General features: G+C 38.3%; 3 protein-coding genes across 4 annotated transcripts; 2 read left to right on the forward strand and 1 right to left on the reverse strand.

Annotated features, from left to right (window-relative positions):
• The first annotated feature begins 419 nt into the window (after window positions 1-419).
• rnaseh2b (ribonuclease H2, subunit B) lies at window positions 420-6,245 on the forward strand. Of its 2 annotated transcripts, XM_042494986.1 has the most exons (11): window positions 420-593; window positions 1,218-1,286; window positions 2,100-2,207; window positions 2,834-2,910; window positions 3,441-3,555; window positions 3,641-3,705; window positions 4,848-4,953; window positions 5,207-5,288; window positions 5,373-5,418; window positions 5,667-5,744; window positions 6,076-6,245. In XM_042494986.1, exons 1-11 carry the CDS (start codon window positions 530-532, stop codon window positions 6,184-6,186), a joined length of 921 nt encoding a protein of 306 aa, XP_042350920.1. In that variant the 5' UTR covers window positions 420-529; the 3' UTR covers window positions 6,187-6,245. The 2 variants fall into 2 exon arrangements, with proteins under 2 accessions (XP_042350920.1, XP_042350921.1); XM_042494987.1 differs by lacking the exon at window positions 5,667-5,744.
• Window positions 6,246-9,585: 3,340 nt separating this feature from the next.
• On the reverse strand, window positions 9,586-13,004 carry LOC121948758 (uncharacterized protein C13orf42). The gene is made up of 3 exons (XM_042494208.1): window positions 12,594-13,004; window positions 12,361-12,505; window positions 9,586-9,830 (listed from the first exon to the last, which is right to left on the reverse strand). Exons 1-3 carry the CDS (start codon window positions 13,002-13,004, stop codon window positions 9,586-9,588), a joined length of 801 nt encoding a protein of 266 aa, XP_042350142.1.
• A 2,967-nt stretch (window positions 13,005-15,971) lies between these two features.
• Window positions 15,972-19,021, forward strand: LOC121949525 (TLR adapter interacting with SLC15A4 on the lysosome). Its single transcript, XM_042495240.1, has 2 exons — window positions 15,972-16,085; window positions 17,792-19,021. The coding sequence occupies exon 2, from the start codon at window positions 17,794-17,796 to the stop codon at window positions 18,751-18,753; it is 960 nt and encodes a 319-aa protein (XP_042351174.1). The 5' UTR covers window positions 15,972-16,085; window positions 17,792-17,793; the 3' UTR covers window positions 18,754-19,021.
• The last annotated feature ends 533 nt before the right edge of the window (window positions 19,022-19,554 follow it).

Here is a 19,554-nt window from a genome sequence, read left to right on the forward strand (position 1 = left end):
AAAAAATATATATATAACTATTATCGTTATTTTTGTTTGTTTTTCAGTTTTAGTTTTCTCGTTTCATTTTTTGTTTATGTACTTGTCTGTATTTCTGTAAATGAATTTGTACACAATAAATAAAGTGGGGAAAAAATAGTGAGAAACTACACGTTGACGTAACGTCAGTCCGGAATGTTCCACTGCATCATAAACAGGGTGAACACGCTTAATTACACGCACACAACAGTCTTTTTTTGCCTCTTTTTTAGCTTATTACGACGCCGAAATATCAACTTATGTTTAAAACACGTGTTTAGTATCGCTTGTTTTAAAAAAAAATATGGTAATGAGCCGAAAGCCACATTATGAATGTTTTTGTTTTCCCCTAAAAGACAAACGCAGGAAGTGGCTCAGAGAGAGGCGCCTTTTCTGAGCTCATGTCGTCAGGCTAAAAGTAGCCGTCACGCTCAGCGGCCGAGTGTTTACAGCCCAAATATACTCACTTTAGAGCAGCAGAAATCCATCCTGTTAAACTGAATTACACAAAATGACTACTAAAAAGAAGCGAACGCCTATTGTGAATAATGACAGCTGGGTTGTCATTGCCGCAGGTTGGTAAAGCAGTGCGATAAAAACATTGAGGATGTGCAAACGAGGCTAAGCTAGCTAGCTTCATGTACGCAGGTAACCATAGCGAAGTTATTGGCCCTGATATCTGTCATCGATTACCGTTATGATGTTTAACTAATGGCAGAAAAGCTTGCCTCTAACGTTAGCCACATAATACAGGAAATAATGCGCCAATGCGTAAATTAACGTAGTCTGTTGGTTTACTAAAACAAAATGAACGTTTGTTTGGTTTAATGTCAGTGTGGCAGATGTTTTCTCAGATTACAGAGCAGACAGTGATACTTTCCCACACAATACTTTGTTTTCTCCGAGAAAACTCATTTGTACTCCTTGGCCTTCGACCCAGCATAAGACATTGATTTTATTGAATGAATCTGATTTTATCTCGCTTTTATTGTGCTTTAATGACTGCTGTTTTTATTCATTGTATTGTTTTTGTTTTATGTGTTACGTTTTTAGATTTTATTTGCCCTGATTTATAGCACTTTGTTTTAGCCATTGTTGCCCTTTAAAGTGCTATATAAATAAAGTTGATTGATGAATGGTTTTACACCTTTTAGCATAGATAGTTTTCATGGATCTTACTTTTGTTTTGTTGTCCGCAGACTCTGCCATCGACACACAGAAGCCCGACAGTGACCCAGCTTTTGTGAGACTGAGAAATCCCTTTACAGGTTTGTGTTTTTCTATTGTTAACTTCACATGCACATCAAGATTACTATGTCTCTTAGGAGATTTGTCTTGACAGTAAAGGCTGCCACATAAAAATACAAACAAAATGCAAAATTAGATATAAAAATATTCACTGACGGAGGGATGAAAGAGTTTTTATACCTATTCATGTATCTCCTTTCGTATTGAAGGGACCCTACAACATCTACTTGTTGGGAGCAGTTTGTGTTGTAAATACTATTTAGGGCTGCAATCTCAGGTCTTTCAATTAAAAAATAAAGTTTCCATAGCCCAAGAGGAAGTTTTAAATTGCCTGTTTTGTCTGACCATCAGTCAAAAACCTAAAAATATTATGTTTACTATCAATGAAGATTATTAAAATAAGCATATATTCACATTTGATGTACTGAAATAATTTTGTACTATAATTTTGAACATCTCTCTTTATTAAGTCTTTGATTAAGTGAATGCTCTCTGTGGAGTTTGGACCTCCAGTAGTGCTAGAGGAATAGCTGTTTTTCTCTGAGTTGGTTCCTGTTTCTTCTTGTGCAAATGTTTTATGAGGAATTAAATTCATTCACATTTGTTTAACCTCAAGGATACACACAATGCATTTTAGTAAGTAACACTGTATGTAAATACATTTGTTATTTGTAGATGCATTAAATCAACATATGATCAATTCAAACATGAGGATATGTGTAAAATGAAAAACATCACATCAGAGACAAGCCTAACTGTGTGTCTTGTGAACTGCGTTTGCAGATGTAGTAGTGAAAGTAACTAATTTCCTGTTTTTTTTTCTAATCCTGCAGATGCGGCATCTCTATATATGCTCAGTAGTGGCGATGTTCAGCTGTTTGAGGTCAAAGCATTTGAGGAAGATTTCCACTCCTGGTTTGTTGGACAGATAGTACAGAGAGGTTGGTCTCATTCCTCACTACACTGTAAACTCCGAAGCAACCTAATCATAATAACAAATACTGATACAAAGGTGGCTCATAGCACCTTTAGTTCCAGTTTGTTGTATTTCTGAGCTGCAGAACAGCTTGGCTCATCTTACAAAGGTCCATAGAAGACCAATCATACATTTTTTAACCACATCCAAAGGAACAGTGCCCAAGTACTATAAGGACGTACACCAAGTACAGACAAACACTAAGAAAGAGGAACTGCTGATACTAAAAAAAGCTCACCATTAGGTCTGTGACAAACAGTAACATTGTTTGAGATGATCAAATTATTTTAAAGTGTAAATTGTATTGAATCAATCAAAAATACTCCATTGATCCACGAGGGAGGACTGGGTTATGTAACAGTTGCTCTTATACATAAACGTAAAGAAATTATAAGCCAAACAGAAAATATAAAAATAAGTATGTTCATCATGCTACAATATATAACACAGTATATATAGAGAAAGTCAATGATGTTTATTTTGTGTAACTAATTATTTAGAAATTCTGCACTTTCATTTACCTAACTGTGGTCTGGGCTCAGAATTTGACGATGTCTATAAACGTGTTTTTACTTTTATTTTTTTACACAGATGGGAGACTTCTCTTTGTGACACCAATGGATCCTCTCTATCTAATTTTGCCTTATTTGATTAAATCTGGCAAAGAGGTAAGAAACAGAGACCTGCGACAATATCAATGCTGCTGTTCCAATGACGTTTTCATGCCGATCATGGTGGTATAATACAGTCTTTTTCTGCACACTGGATCCAGATTTCCTGTTTATTATTTCTAAACTGCATATCTAACTTATTTTATATACTAATATTTCTAAATATATGTTAACGCTCCTAGATGATAATTAATTTATATTAATCAGTTTAAGTGGACTGAAGAGTGAGTAATTTATGGATTGTGATGCTTGCATTTAATGTTACTTTGGACTATATGTAATATTACTGCTTCCAGTAAAGCCTAACAATAATGAATCTCTTAACCTCTTTTTGTATTAACCCAATTTAGCCTCTGTTTCAAAAGAAAAACAGAGTTTGCATGTTATCTAGCTGAATAGGATCAGCAGTAGTTGTCAATTAGCAGCACATAAATTACTGTAAATAGGACTCAGTTTTCTAACTTACAGCTCACACATGAAATCATAATATCGGTTTTATCGTTTTTTTCCTGTCTTTTTCTGCTCAGGGGAAGTTCCAGCCTGTGGATCAGGTTGTTATGGATGAAGAATTCCCAGCTTGCTCAAGGCTGCTGAGCTGCAAACGTTCCCTGGCCTCCCTGCACCACATTGCAGAGGAAAAAGGTACGTTTTATTTTTGAAACTAATATGGTTCAACTAAGAGGTTATGCTGACTGCATTGTATAAATGCTGTGTTTTATACTTCCAGAGGTGGGAGCAGTAAAGTTCCATCGATACAGTCAAGAGAAGACGATGAATTGGCTAAAGAAAAAGGTACATAAAAGACTCATTACCGCTTTTCATGAAATTTAAACGTGCTGGTCTAAAGATAGTTTTACTGCAACATGGGCTTGCTGCGGTCGACTGTTTACATTATTTGCCATTGCAAACTCCATCTTTCTGCTTATTGTTTTTTAAAAAAAATTTTCATTAATCAATAGGCTATTTAGTCTGACAACGGACAGGCAAGACGGTGGCAGAGGATTTGGTGTCAGAGAGAAAAGCAAAAGCACCTATTTGGCAATATTTTGGATTTAAACATATAAAATGTAATTTTTCTACATTAAAATGTCTAAAAACCACCAGACCAATTTTGTTATGTTGACTTGTATACCTACATTACTGCAAATGTTCAAATCCAGAGAAATCTTTAATTTTAATCATGGTGTCACTGGTCTCTGTCCCCTATCATTGGCATTATATTCCTTTTGCTTTGTATACCAGAAGCTGTCATAAAGTAATTTTTTATCCAGTTTTAAGCCCCATTCATACATTACACCTTTTAGGTCTTGGTTGTTCTTATCCATACGTTTTGACCGGATGAAGGATTGCTCTGTCTGTTGTTATTGTTCTTGCTGAGAGACCTCTAGTAGCAGAAAAATACACATTATACATCTAAACCCAATGCTAGTAGGGAACCTGATACAGTAAATGAGAGAAAATGAATCGTTTACACGTTAAGAAGTTGGAGAATTGTTATATAACTCCCTGCAATATTCCAAATTGATTTGCCTTTTTAAAAAAAAAGCCAAAAATTAACGTTTTCTTGTTTTTAGATGTATTTTTGATGAACGATCGTGGTAATCTCACTGACCACAGTATTGCATTTCCTGTGACTATAACATGATTCCACTTGTTTCACAAGTTACATTAAGCTTCAGATGTTGGAGAGGTTTGGTTTGCATTAGCCAAAACTTAATATATCACTCTACAGATATCGAGCATCCTTGATGACTATCTTTTCTTGTAAAATGTCTGGTGTAATCAGTGGAAAAAATGTCCTTATTGCGGCATCTCTACTGTCAGAAACTGTCATACAGAAATATTAGGGAAACCGTGTCTTCATGTGAAAACACACGGTTGGTTTTACACAGTGGAATTAAATATGTGTTGTTTTTTTTTTTTACCTGTTGTAGGTGGAGAAGACTGCCACTGTGCTGAAAGCGAGGAATATCTCCGTGGGAGAAGGCGTCAAATCCACAACATACGTCAGAGTGAAGTCAGAGTCGCATTACTGCGAGGGTGAGTCGCTTCAACTTGAGGCCACTTCACTCGAGAGGAATCCCATTTTGTTACTGTGTGGAACTCCAGTTTGAGTCTCCTGTGAAAAGACAAGCAGCAGAGAGGATGTTGACCATTAGATGGCAGTAATATTGCACCGTTTGTATCTATGGGTTATGATCTTAAAACATTCTCTTAACATGTAGCTACATAAAACAAAGCAGGATTATATTGCTAATAACTGGCACTTATTGCTCTTGTCTTTATTATACAGAGGACTATCTGCGCTATGCTCACGGGCTGATATCAGAGTACATCAGTGAAGACCTCAGCAAAGCTCTCCTCAAACACCTTCAGTAAGTTTAGATATCTAAATCTATATCTGCAAGTTGGGATGATTTAGAGTGCCGAGGTGTCATGATTTTTGATTTGCGACACAGGTTACCAGAGCTCAAAAGCCCAACCGAGACAGAACCCCCCTCCAAGGTATGTTCGTGTCTGTCTTAGTCTATCAGTAAAACATTTCTTCTCTGGCTGCATGCTGTCAAATCCAGTGTTTCTGAAGTCCTCTGCCTCACTAACATGGTGGCATTTGCCTGTGTGTAAGGACCTTTTCATCGACACTATGATGTCATTCTTACTTTGTAGCAGTGTGTGTCTTTGGTTTAAAAATAACCAAAAATTTGGTGGTGCTCTTTGTCATAAAAAGCTTGTCTTACTTCCTCGTTTGGCAGAAGCGGAAACTTTCAGACAAACCGGTGGAGGCCGGAGAGGACTACACCAAATTCAACAGTGCAGACTTTGCGCGGAAAGTGAGTCTGCCTCAACAGACCCAACAAAAATCTGTGGCTTTGATCATCTTTTCTTTGGATTATGTAACGGCTAATGGTCATTTCTTTGCTTTAGTCTTTCCAGTCTTTTCTTTCCTGTTGTTGAAAACTTTGAGTGATTGTCAGCTTAGCTCTTGTGTATCGAGTGCTTTTTTAAAGCTTTGTCTGTACAGCATACACACACAGGTCAAAGGGGCCTACCTTGTTAACTTTCTCAGCTTGAATTGAAGTTCATGACACGTAATGAATTCCCTGCTTTCTCTGTGCAAAGATGTCGAGTTATTCTATTGATTTTTATCCTCCCTTCTTCCAGCCACCCAAGAAGATGACTGCTGCTCAGAAATCTCTCGCTAAAGTGGACAAGACTGGCATGAAGACGATGTCGTCCTTCTTCAGCCCCAAGGTCAAAAAAGAAAATCAGTGAATGTTGTATAGTTTCTGGTTTTGTATATGAAACATTTGTAATAAAGAAAAGAAAATGTGTTTGACTTTTGATTTTCATTTCAAACTGTGGTTTGAATGAGAACAGAGTGAGGAGGGAAAGGAATAATGGCAAGTAATTTTGTACTTTAACCATATTTTATTCTGCAGACTATTAGCATGCTAAAATATGGCTTTAAAGGAAAGCTTGTTTTTTATTTTAAGATCATTTTTGGGGTGTTTTTACATTTAATGAGATGACAGCTGAAGACTGACAGGAGAGGTGGGAGAGGGGGTGGTGACATGCAGCGAAGGGCTGCAGGCCTGAATCGAACCTAGGCTGCTGCAAAGGACTTAGCCAGGTGAGCTTGAGGTCACCCCCAGATTAGTATATGAAATATGTAGACTTGGCTATTGGAAAACTAAACACTCGGCTTCAGTACAGCACTCTACAACTGGATACTGGACTTCCTCACATGCAGACCCCAGAGAGTTTGAATTGGCAGTCACACCTCCTCTACATCAGTGCTTAACACCGGAGCCACCCAGGGCTGTGTGCTCAAGCCCCTTCTGTTCACACTGTACACCCATGACTGCACTTCCAGACATCAGGAGAACTCTTAATGTGAAGTATGTGGACGACACCACCATCATCGGCAGTATTGCAAACAAGACTTCATACCAGAGGAAATCAACAATCTTGCAGAGTGGTGCACAGAGAACAACCTACTGATCAACGTCAGTAAAACCAAGGAGCTGATTGCTGATTTTAGGAAGAAGGAGGCAAAGACACACACCCCTGTCTACATCAGAGGAGCTGAGGTGGAGCAGGTGAACAGCTACAGGTTCCTTGGAATTACCATCACTGAGAACCCATCATGGTCATCACACATCACCACCCAGATTATAAAAGCATGAAAAAAATCACACATCACCACCCAGATTATAAAAGCATGGAAAAGGCTTTACTTCCTACAGAAACTTAGGAAGGCTAAATTCCAGAGCAAGATCCTGGTTAACTTCTACAGAGGAGCAATAGAAAGCATACTGACTGGAAACATCACAAACTGGCATGGTTCGTGCACGGCTGGACAGGACGGCTCTACAGCCGGTGAGTAAAACTGCTCAGAACATCACTGGTTCCCATCTACAGAGCATCAGTGACCTCGGTGAAGTGAGGTGTCTGCACAGAGCCCAAAGGATACTGAAAGACAACAGCCACCCGAGCCACAGTCTGTTCACCCTGCTGCCAGCTGGAAAAAAATTCAGAAGTATCCGCTGCCGAATAACCAGACTACAGAGCAGCTTCTTTCCCCAGGCTGTGAGACTCCTCTACTCCTCCTTCAATGCCAAAAAGATATAGCAGGATTTAGGATCAACTACAATTTAATTTCTTCTTAAACCACATTTAAGAAAAAATGACAATAAATTTATCTTTTACCTTTGACATCTAAGTGATTAAAACTGAATAATATACATAACACTATAAATGGAGCCATTCTTCATAAGTTATTTTACTTTTGATACTTTCGGTACAGTTGAGTTTTTTTTTTTAGATTATGTTATTTGTACTTTTTCTTAAGTTAACATTCTGAATACTTTTTCCACTACTGCATCTTACTCAAATCACACAAACATTTCTTATGCCTCCGCAGTGGCAGTAACCATGGCCGGAGACATTATATTTATGGTTTGTTGGCTGACCGGCCAGCCCGCTTTTGTGAATGTGAATATCTCCAGAACGCCTTGAGGGAAATTCTTCAAATTCTCAAATGTTTGAACGGACTCAAGGATGAATGGATTAGAATTTGATGATCAAAGCTCACAGAGGCCTTGCATGTACCTCATTCTCATGAATGCAATATCTGAAGATGGAGGGAGTTTCTTCAAATTTGGCAAAAACGTCCACTTGGACTCAAGAATGAGGAATCTGGGGGTTAAAAGTCAAGCTCAAGGTGACCTCATAAAACATGTTTTTGGCCAGAACTTAAGAGTTCATATGCTCAGATTTCATACAAATACCTAATAAAACATAATAATGAAGCCTGAACATTTTTTATCCAAGAAGTCAAAGGTCAACTGTATCCTCGATGTCATAAGTCAGGAGCAGAAGGGGAGAGATTTGGTCAGACACTGAATTAGTGTCACTAATTTTGGGTGTCCACCTTGAAACTGTGCTGATTGTAGAGATCTTCTGTGCTGCCGGGGGAAGGATATATGTTAACCATCCATGTTTTCATAGAAATGATTGTAAACTTTCAGTACAAGTTGACTGGTGCATGCAGGCATAGAAACCTGTGGCGGTATTTCTAGTTTTTCTAAATCTTCCCTCCTGTGGTATCTGAGAGAGTTCAAGGTTCATTTAATATTCAATACTGTAAGTACCAAAAAAAAATCCCACTTGGCAAATACATACAAAAGTATCAGCATTGCAAGACACCATAAAGGTAAAGGCAGGAAGATGTTTTTTTGTGTTTTGTAATTGACTGGATTGACCTTTTATGCTTACAACCATTTTAACTTTGGCAACGACGAGCAGAACAACCTTCGCTGGTTTTGAACTCTTCAGTCAACTCAACCCTGAGACTCGCCTTACAAATCTGAGCCTCTCTTAAATGAAGCCAGCATTCACACACTACAGAAATATGTTTACCTTTCAGCCAGTCTGCTGTGAAGGACGTTGTTGCAATTTACCGTGAGCTGCGATACCTCCAATGAATGCAATCTCTCTGCAGGTCTGAACCATAAACTCTACTCAACCTAAATTCCATACCCATCACACTGTTTTGTATGATTGTGTATTATTTCTCTACTTTAATACAGTTCAAAAGCACACTTGAAAGAAACACCGTTAACAAAAGGATTTGAGTGATCTTAATATGTAAGAAGGAATTTATAAGACATACTGAGCAGTAAAAATCCTTAAAGTAACATTCACTTAAACTGGCATCTTATTTATTCGTATGAATCGCACATTGAGGTTTCATAAATCCTTGAAACAAATGATATTGGATCTGCCTTTTTCTCTGAAGATGTTTTGACACGTCAAAAGAAAAACTCAGGAGTAAATAATTAAATGAATGATAGCTGATTTCCATTCAGCTGCTTCAGTTTCAGGGTCCTGGTATTGTGCATGCTGGCTCTTTGTCACGCCGTCATGACTTACTGGGACGCTTGAATAGCACAGAGCCATCATTAATGTTTTTAGTAACACCTGTGCTTTTCTACCCACGACAAGCCAAACCTGACGTCATCGGCTAGACAGGTTTTTTAACGTTTGCTTTATTCCCCTTACATATTTATGTAAGTATTAATTGTCTAGCCGGAGTGTGTCCATAGAAACTAGGTTGAGCTCTACGTCAGCAGCGTGGCGGTGCCGGCGGTTTCAAATGTCTATCAAGCTTCACTGCTTTTTTAATTTGGGCTTGAAGCGCAGAGTCTGGAATGCGCTCTCCACCACTTTGGGCAGATGGATCGGGTTCCTCTGCAGCCGCAGTCTGCTGCTTGTGGACCTGCTCTGGTTTTTCTTCTTCGAGGCGCTTTCATTGGCACGGTCATGAACCACTTTGTCTTTGGGGTCATCTGCAACCCGAGGAACACGCAAGACCCAGTTGGAGTGGAGGTCGTGTTCGGTCGAGCTGGAGGCCACTGTGGGAGAGAAGAGCAGAGAGAAAACTGTTATTTTGAACTTTCACACCTGGATCTTAAAGAAAAAAAAACAACATTTTTACCCTTATCTGTAGAGCTATAGGGATTAAAAAAACGATGTATTTCTGTTATCGGGGTTAAATTTTGGAATGATGCCAACTTAATTTAAGAATTTGTAACTCGCTATTGATTTTTAAATGAATGGCTTATAAGGCTATTTTTGAGAGTTAGACATTGAAATAAGTTTTTTTTGTGGTTGGTTTATTTTATTTTCTCATTTTTATTATCATTTTCTGGTGGGTACCTTAATTCAATGCAGGATTTTATGTAGGGTAGGGCAGACATTTCTACAGTGTAATCTCCAACATTTGGCAGCTCACACCAAAACATATAGACTGGGAAATATCACTACACATAAGAAGAAATTCATATAATTTTGATTTTTGGGGTAAGCAGCGACCTTTTGAATGAGATTAAGTAGCTGGTTTAGATAATGAGATGGCCTTAAACAGCTGAGGCAAAGTTTAAACGGTTATTCTAAAAACTGCATCTGACTTTTCCCAGTCCTTAACCACACCCACCCCATCCGACTAGTATGAAAAATTAGACTTATTATTTTATTGTTTGTATTATCATTTTTTAAATTACTACTTTTAATATTGTCGCTGATGCCAATATATATGTTCAGTTTGCATTATATCATGTTGATATAATTGTTGCTCTTGCTTTGTACTCTTTCCTGTTAAAAACAGCTGTTAAATGTAATCTGTAAATACTGTCACTATGGTCACGCCAATAAAGCCTTTCTTGAATTGAATCTGAATTGACTTTTCCCGCAGCATAAATTTTGACAAGTCATAGCAGGAAAAGCTCAGTCTAATAATAATGACTCCACTCCAGTCAGATGTGCCTCTTAAAGTTAAAATAGTCATGTAACAATGTAAGAATACAATTTATTGCACTACTTAAGAATCACAAATACAAGGACTTGTGAAAAGTGGCGTCTTCAGACTGTTTAAATTACTAATACAGTGACCTGTAAACAGCATTTCACTGTCGCAGCTGGTCCAAGTGGAGTTACAGCTTACTACTCTACTTCTACAAAAAACAACTAATACTAAAACTACTGTATATGTTAAGCCTCATATGTAACAATGTCAAATATTATTTGAACTTCATACTGTATGTAAAAGCGTCAATCCAGGAAGTAACTAGTAACTACAAGCAACAAATATAAGGAGTAAAATGCACATTTCCATCTGAAACCATTACAAAATCCTCAAGTCAAAGAGGCAATACGGAAAATAATGTTAGAAGGAAAAGTCTTTCATCTGAAATATGATTTACGTAAGAGTATATAACTATTATATCGGTATTTATAAAACTATCAAGAACAAAAATACTAGAACGACCGATTTCTGAGTATTACATAGTTATAATGTAGTTTGACACATTTTTCAATGAAGCAACTTCTAAATGTAACTAGTAAAGGTAGATCTAATTTTATCCACTTTATATACTGGTGGGTAGCTTATTTTGCATGTTAAACCTAATGTATTTGACTAGAAAATTAGTAGAACAAAAATGGATATATCCATGCAAGCACATCAAATATAATCAAGAATAATTCTTTAGTAAACATACTTAAATTACCTTATCACTTCTAAACCCTTCAGGTGGAAAAAATATATTTAGATCCACCACAAATTTAGGAGAACAAAAATAAAAGGCAAAAACAAAGTATTCAAAGTACAATTACTGTAGCCATTATGGCAGCAGCTCCCAACCTTTATCCTATACAGACCGATTTTGCAGTTATTGAGTAAACTGATGCCCCCTGACTACTCGACATATAAAATATTTCTTATTATATTCAATGCATAACAGTATAAGGAACTGAAAAACTGTACAATTAACCCAAATGTAATAAAACAAGCAATTTGGAGACATTGTGAGCAAATGATTTCCTGTGAATTTTCTATCAGAGATTAGTTTTTCTAATATTTTTCATAACATTAAATACAATACTCTGGATAATGACTTTTTTAAACCTTTTTTTTTTTTTTTTAACAATCACGCATTCTGAATGGGCCTCTTTTGGGGGCAAATTCAGTGTGGAGAGTGAAGGCTCGGTGAATAAAGCTTGTGTTCGGGTCTTCACCGTGCCCTTTTCCTTTGAGATTAAAAAACAAAATGTACATCTTAAATAATAATCCATGGCTAACTGAATCTGTCTCTCTCGCTCTCTCTCTCTATACCACGTTTATCAATCTGCTTTTATTTTGTATGGCGAATCTTACAGTGCTTTAGTAATTCTACTTAGTTGCTTTCCAACATTGTCTAAACCAAAAGTAAACAATTTTTTTTTTGTAACGTTCTACCTTTTTTTTTTTAGGAGTCTACAGCTTATTGGCCGTGAAACAGAGTCACGACTGTGACTGTGATAAAAACAAAATAGACAAGGTGTAAAAAGTTGCATCATTGTTCAATCCAGCATCATTATAATTAAAGAGAAGGATTCCAGACTCACCTATGAAGTCCACATCTGCGTGTCCATCATCCATATACGGTTTGCGCAGAGGCTCGCTGTCACAGCCAGCAATGACCTCATCAAAAAACTGCAGAGTGTCCTCGACGTTGGGGACTGGAGGTGCAGAGGGTTTGGCTCTTGATATCTGCAGATAAAAAAAATGGGTGACCATTTGTCTTTGATATTGATGTTTTTGCCTGGCATGTGCTCTGGGGTTGATGATTTAAGCTTACCAGCTCTTCCTTTGCAGGCGGCGGGGGTGCAGGCTTCTTCTTAGAGGACAATGTGGCCTTGGCGTCGTTACTTTTCAAGTCACTCACGCTCTTTGTGTACTGCCGTCTCAAAGCCACGAGCGCTTCCAGGTACTCCAGGCAGTTCTGATTCTGAGAGTAGAGCCATATCCTGTCCTCTTGTCTCTGATAATAGTACAAGGTCGACTCGATGCTCACAGTGCTTTTACTCCGTTTTAAAGTTGAGCCCACAGCAGCCTGAGTTTTTTCCCCCACCACGAGCATAGAGGTGCTGCGGACCAGCCTGACAGTGCAGGCGTTGTGGTAGTCCTGCTCAGAACGAAAACCACCACCATCGCGCCCTCTGTGTCCGTGGTGGTTGGGTCTGAACACATTATTAATCTTCCTGAACATTCCTCTAAATGGAATCCTCTTTCAGGATTACAAACTTGTCCTTAGTGTTTGTGAAGCATGTATCCATATTTGTCTCTTCAAGCCAGCCAGTATGTCTCAAAACAAACAAACAAACAAACAAACAAACAAACAAACAAACAAACAAACAAACGAGCCTTTAAACCTGACTGGAGCTGTTCACTGTGACCAGTTGCTGTCCAGGGTGCTGAAATTGCCAGATGGCTTTTCTCTTGTGACACAAAAGCAGATCTGAGTCGCTCGACTAACCTGATCTCAGCGTGTCTTTAGTGTTATCGGATGTTGCTCAGCAACATTGCTGTAGCAACGGGTCGGTAACTCTACACTGTGTGCCACCATTAGTACTGAGCAGCAGGCCTGTGTCAGATATCCGACACTTAGTGGACAAAAATAACAACAACTGCCAGAAAATCATCAAACTCTGTCATTTAAATGCTTGTGACATCATCAACATGCTGTGAATCAACCTGTTTTTTATGTATGAATGGGAATTTGTGAGTATGCAAGTGAATATGTCTCTGAGTACCTAGGTAGCAGTAATATGCCTCGTATTTCTAATTTGCAGTGTTTTATCACAAGAGGATGCTTTGCACATGTCCTATTTAATATTTAATGCTTTTACTGTGTTGTGTCTATTGTTTCCATTTAATGTTTTGTACTTTGTACTGTCGAGTTTGACACATCAGTTTCTCTTTATCCAAGACAATTTTATCCCAAAGGGAGACAAATAAAGTAACCATGAACCTTGAACCGGTTAGTAAAACAGGACAGGACATCTTAGAAGAGATCATATGATAGATTAAACTGCAACTGGGTTAAATTGTTCCAATTTGGGGGGTTTATACAAGGTCCCCATGGTCACTGTAGATAAGCCATGAAATTTCACTTTCAAATTTTAAAAGCCTGGAAGAGTAATTTAATTAGTAAAAATTATTGAAAGTTTTGGAGGATTCATGTCATTTTATTGTGTACTGAGATTTTTAGAGTAATCTTTTGTGGATAACCTTTCATGAAAGGTACCATAACGGTTAATTTCTGTAGCTGTCAACATATCACAGCTCTGATATGTGCTGATGTGTGACATGTTCTGTTTGCCATGAAGTGTTTTATTGCGTATCTTTTGTATGTTTTTGTTGTATTCCAGGTAGCTGAAATTATATTTGAACAAAGTTCGGATGTGTTATGTTTAAAAATTATGGGAAAGTTTTGAAATTCTATCCATGAAAATGTGTCAGAACAATGTTTTTGTGAATTGGCACCAAAGATTTAAAAAAAAAAAAAAAAAAAAAAGTCAGTTAGATGTATTAGGAATGGGCATGAGTAACCAAGTACTCATTTGGATATCAAAATTAAGTGCCACCCCTCCCCGGTACGATTAAAATGACCCTCACAGTTATAAAAACAGAGGGGTTTATTAATGGATTGAAACTTGAAACCTTTTTAATACAAGTTTGTGTAAAAAGTTTCCCCTTATATAAATGAATGAATAAATAAATAGAATAAAGGAAAGATTCTCTATCTGGTTGCTTTTTTTATTCTTTATTTAGTACTGTAGATAAGCAAATTTACTTGGTATAGTAACCATTAATTCTCATACTACGGTATCAGCAATGAGTTTAAAAAATGTAACGTTAATGGAAGCAACAGAAAGATGGCTGATTTTTCTCATGTTAAATTTCAATTTATAGGCTAATTTAAGCTGAACATACAATACATTTCAAATTCCACTTATCTTTGATTTCTGGCCAATTTATATTCCTGCTCTGATGTTAGAGTACTCTATAATAATGTAATATGAGAACTCAAATATAGAAGTTAGTTAAAATACTCATCCCCAACATGTGTGACCTGGCTGTTGTTACAAACTCCAGAAGTTGTATGATGCTGACTTTCTCATCTGATTAATAATAAAACATGTTCTCTTGTGTTTCATGAGCTTCTATTGTTGGGCTTCCCTGCTGCGAGCAGAGGAAGTCTGAATGCAAAGGGTCTTTACTGAAGCGAGTCCTACACGCAGACGAGGTGCTTTCATCTTGGAAAAATCCCGGCCATAAATATAGCCCGAAAATTTCCATCACTTTCACCAGAAAACCGATTCAGACTGCAGCTGTAAAAAAGATCAGATTCATACCACAGAGGAGCTCAAATCAAGACAGGAAAAAAAGAAAACATATCACAACCGCTGAAATTAATATCATTCCAAGGTCTCGTGTAAAATTTGCTGTGACAGTTACAGCATTTACTTAAACATGCTGCAGAGCAGGCACGGTTTCAAGGAGGAAATGAAGAGCTGTGGTTACATAACCGAACGTGAAGTCACACTTCTGCTTTTGGCTGCACACGCGGATCACAGGAGAGGTAAAGTTAGATGGTCCAAACAGCAGTTACTCGACTACAGAGCTGCATGTTTAACTGTCCTCACAGAAGTGACTCAGAATATGTGGTGCGACTTTTCAGAAAATGAAAACGGGAATCAGCATCTGTTGAACTTTCTGTTTCCCGATCATTTTGATGATATTAATTATGACTTTCTTTTCTGCTTTTTACTCTACCTCAATCACACACCTGGTCCTTTTACATAGAAACAAAACTCCTGTGGTTACGTTGATAAGAATATAACATCTGTCATATCACTTCATTTGGCGAGAGTAAATGTGGAGGTATGTACCTTCTTACGTAAGGCTGTAAAATAGATATCTGCAGGGAGATATGCCCAGCATGTGTGTAACAATCTTATGAAAATAAGATAATAATTGGCAGGATGATGAGTTGGAATATATTCATGATGAACCCAGCTGCCAACATTAAGTTTGCAGAAATGGGAAGAAAGACAAAAAATATCAGGCATTCCCACTTCCTCTTGGGGTGGTATTTAACAACCGTTGCACATGAATGCAACCTGTTCATGTCGAGTCAAATACAGTTTCCACGTTTGAGAGGCTGCATTGATAGAAAATGCAGGAACTGAGGAACAGTGCTTTTCTCTGCTGTGATAAAGACTGTGAAAGGACACTTGGTACTCTCAGGTGAAAGCTGATAGAGGGACTGTGATTCTGGTCCAAGGTAGGAAGAGGTTTATTTCAGAAAAATATGATTTAGATTTATGATTATTAGATGAGGTGATGATGTCTTTTTTTGTTGGGAGGAATAAACACTTTGACCTAATTACTCAGTGAAAAGGACTCACTTGAAACAGCTTTTACAGACAGATCATTAATGTAGTCATGAATGATTTGGTTTTATTGAGTTTTATGGTGATTTTATTTGATCATTATACGTGGTTTTTTGGAGTTTTATACATTTGTATTGCAAACTATGAAACTACGCGGCACAAGTCTACGGTCCTATATATTTTCATATGAATAAACTTTATTTGGATAGTTTTGTAGAGTATCTGTAACATTTCAATGGCTTATTTGTTGCGATATATAACAAATCAGCTGTTTCGCTTTGTCTGTAGATGTTTATCTCGAGAGTATAAGGGCAAATTGGCTTATGACAATGTCCACAGTGAAACTTCCAAACGGACGATGACAGAGTTGTTTGAGAGGGTGGGGACACAAACTACTTATGCAAGTCATTCTTTGAACCGCCACTGTCTTTGGTGAAAGTGATTTCTAAAGTTTTTGCTCTCTCATCTTGGTGTCAGCTACAGAGTCACCTTAAACTAGATAACATTATACTCATGGAAGATTTAATAAACAGGATTAAGGGATATTTGACCACCAAATGCACATGTCCGCTTACTTAGATTAAAAAAAACAAACAAAAAAAAAAACAGAAGAGGACATTTCAGCAGGATTAAATAAGATGAGTCAGGTCACATTAACTGTCTTGTTAAAGCTGCTGATGAAAGAATTACAGGATATGAAAAGTGCATTTCTATTGCAAATAATCCTAAAATACAAACTGCAAAATGTTTTTGATATGTAGAGTATTGTGATAATATACATTGTGAAAAGCTGCAATTTATTACCCTTTTCCAACTGTAAACTAAGGAAAAGCTTGGTCAATAACTATTTTAATCTAATAAGATAAAGTTTTTAGTCTGTGCTTCTCACTTCCATCCTTTTTATTGTGGCAACATTTATCTACTGGATTGAAAAAAAAAATATTTTACTATTCTAGTGGGCTACTGAAAGTTTAATTTGTACTTGAAATATTAATAATTTATAGAATTTAAAAAAACAATACTTTGTGTCTGTGTATTGATACATTGCCACGGAAAATTTTGTGATACTATGCTGTATTGTTTTTGTTTTTTTCATCCACAACAAGTGGCGAGTGAGGAGAATCTGCTGCTCATGGACAGACTGGGGGCTAATCAATCACTAAATATATGGTTAAAAAGTTAGAAAGACATATACAGCAGGCCATCTGTGTGATTTACACAGCTGTCTGTGAAGATTACGCTTCTCTAAACAGAATAGAAATAAACTCGTAAAGTTTAAAAATGCAGGTGGTCTATGGTTTCAGTGGAGATGACTGAAACCTTTTGCAGAGGCATAAATGAAAGTGTTGAGCACCCGAGCATAAATCAGGCTTCAAGAGAGAAAGTTGAATTGTGACCCTCAATCAGAACGCTATTGAAATATTACAAAACTATCTTTAGGAGGACTATCCTAATTAAGTGTTACCAAATCAATATAAAATTAACAGATTCATCTATGCTGCAAAGTGCTTCTTATCACATCCTGAATACTGGCGTGCAGTGTGTTTATCTGGTTTAACTTGTCTCACAGCGTCTGAGAATATGCTCTTTGTTGCAGCCATGCTTTGTGAAGGCAGACTGTTGAGCATGACCTACGGTGAATTGGAGGAGCTGGATCCGCTCCCTCCTCAGAGAGCTCCCCAGGGTGCTCATGGGCTGCCGAGAGCAGCTGCTACCCTGGTGCCAGACTCCATCAGACACACTCCACTCATTCATCACAACTCCCCTGAGCAGGCAGGTTGTGTGGACAACAGGAGTGACTCCGCGGAGCTGTACATTTCTCCGCTGCAGTCCTTGGATTTCCATAGTGCTCAGCCGGGCAGACAGATTTCTCCAGAGATAGAGATCCCAGATCAGACTCACTCAGTTGGTGATGCCCCCTTCTTGGTTCCCTCCTTCTGTCAGAGCATCTGCCAAAATTATAGCGACCTCCATATCGCAGGCGACCAGGTGCTGCCTCTCTCAACCAATGACGGTGAGCTCCGCGTCTGTACTGACGCCCAGGCCATCGGCCCCTTCCTCCAGTCCTGTGATGTCCCCCCGGCTGTGGAGGACTCTCTCCCAGGACAGACATCTCAGGGTGGACTTGTACATCCACTGAGAGGAGGTTCAAACCGCTGGAGACAGGGGAGCACCCGTGATCGGAGCTTTTTGTTGCAGGGGCGTGAAGGTCCATTCTCCAACTCTCTCCTGAATCACTATCTGGAGCAGAAACTCTTGGATTTATACCAGCAATACATGATGGAGAATATGGCCAGGGAGGGGGCCCCTGGTTCAGATTCTGACCCGGGCCCCATCATCCCTCTGCTGGGCTCAGAGCTGGTCTTAACGAGCCTGGACCAGATCACTTTGCAGCTGAGTCGGGAGGGGAACCTGGAGGCCGGCCTGGCAAAGGACATGGTCCTCAGCTGCCTGCTGCGGGTGGCTGGTGACATGCAGTCAAGTGAGATCAGCACTCCCTTTCTACAGTTTTCTAACGAGGCATCCAGGGAGCAGCTCACAGAGAATAACAACGAGTAACCCCAGTGTCGAGGAACTTGCTCATTCAATGCTCCCTTTCATTTTAGTTTTATCGCCCCAAAAAAAAAGATGAAACTGCATTCATTTTTCATTTCATAAGCTGTTCAGAGGATGGAGTTAAAAGCAAATTCTGTATGTGATTAATAATTATCAGAAGATTCTGCTGTATTTAGGTATCATCATTTTAATATGCAGTTTGAAAATGGTGTATGTTTATGTGGTGTGCAGTTTCACTTTCTAAAGGACATTAAAAAACAGGAACTGAAAACTGAAACTGATCTTTCCTGTTTTTTTAAAAACATCACGCCCCTACTTTTAATGTTTCTGGCCACATCTTCTAGCCGGGAATGAAGTTTTAAATGGATGCAATCTGCAATTCACTGTTGCCAATGCCACCAATTCCTCCTGTACTTTACACAACTCACCTTTTAACGCATAGTATAGCATGCCATAATTAAATCAGTGCCCAAAGATAAATGCCACACAGCTAAACTTGCTGTCCATGTTATGTTTACATGCTTTGGAGAAAATTGTGCAGTTATCATGCAAAGTCTGCAGTTTAACAAACAGTCACAAGGGGGAAGCATTATCACCCAACTTATTAACCCAAATGACTTTGACACAAACCCTCTACTCCTCACTGTCTGTCCCCCTCCCTCAACCAACGTCTATCCATCCACAGCTAATGCTTCCTATCATCTGCTAATCTATGATGTCATCAGGACTGAGCTGTAAATCTGTAGCACGCAGGCAGTCGGGCACTAACACCTAATTCTACACTGTCTGTGATGCTGGTTCCTC

This window comes from Plectropomus leopardus, chromosome 10 (genome assembly GCF_008729295.1).
Source record: "Plectropomus leopardus isolate mb chromosome 10, YSFRI_Pleo_2.0, whole genome shotgun sequence".
In the NCBI taxonomy this organism is placed as follows: Eukaryota; Metazoa; Chordata; class Actinopteri; order Perciformes; family Serranidae; genus Plectropomus; species Plectropomus leopardus.

What these genes read in the sequence shown, in the direction of transcription:
- LOC121948758 (XM_042494208.1), bottom strand. Translation starts at nt 13,004, where the DNA reads ATGTTCAGGAAGATTAATAATGTGTTCAGACCCAACCACCACGGACAC. An exon ending in CGCCTGCAAAGGAAGAGCTG is followed by an intron (nt 12,506 to 12,593) that starts GTAAGCTTAAAT and finishes TTTTATCTGCAG; the next exon opens with ATATCAAGAGCCAAACCCTC. An exon ending in CGCAGATGTGGACTTCATAG is followed by an intron (nt 9,831 to 12,360) that starts GTGAGTCTGGAA and finishes TCTCTCCCACAG; the next exon opens with TGGCCTCCAGCTCGACCGAA.
- LOC121949525 (XM_042495240.1), top strand. Translation starts at nt 17,794, where the DNA reads ATGCTTTGTGAAGGCAGACTGTTGAGCATGACCTACGGTGAATTGGAG.
- rnaseh2b (XM_042494986.1), top strand. Translation starts at nt 530, where the DNA reads ATGACTACTAAAAAGAAGCGAACGCCTATTGTGAATAATGACAGCTGG. An exon ending in CCACATTGCAGAGGAAAAAG is followed by an intron (nt 3,556 to 3,640) that starts GTACGTTTTATT and finishes TTATACTTCCAG; the next exon opens with AGGTGGGAGCAGTAAAGTTC. An exon ending in GCTCTCCTCAAACACCTTCA is followed by an intron (nt 5,289 to 5,372) that starts GTAAGTTTAGAT and finishes TTTGCGACACAG; the next exon opens with GTTACCAGAGCTCAAAAGCC.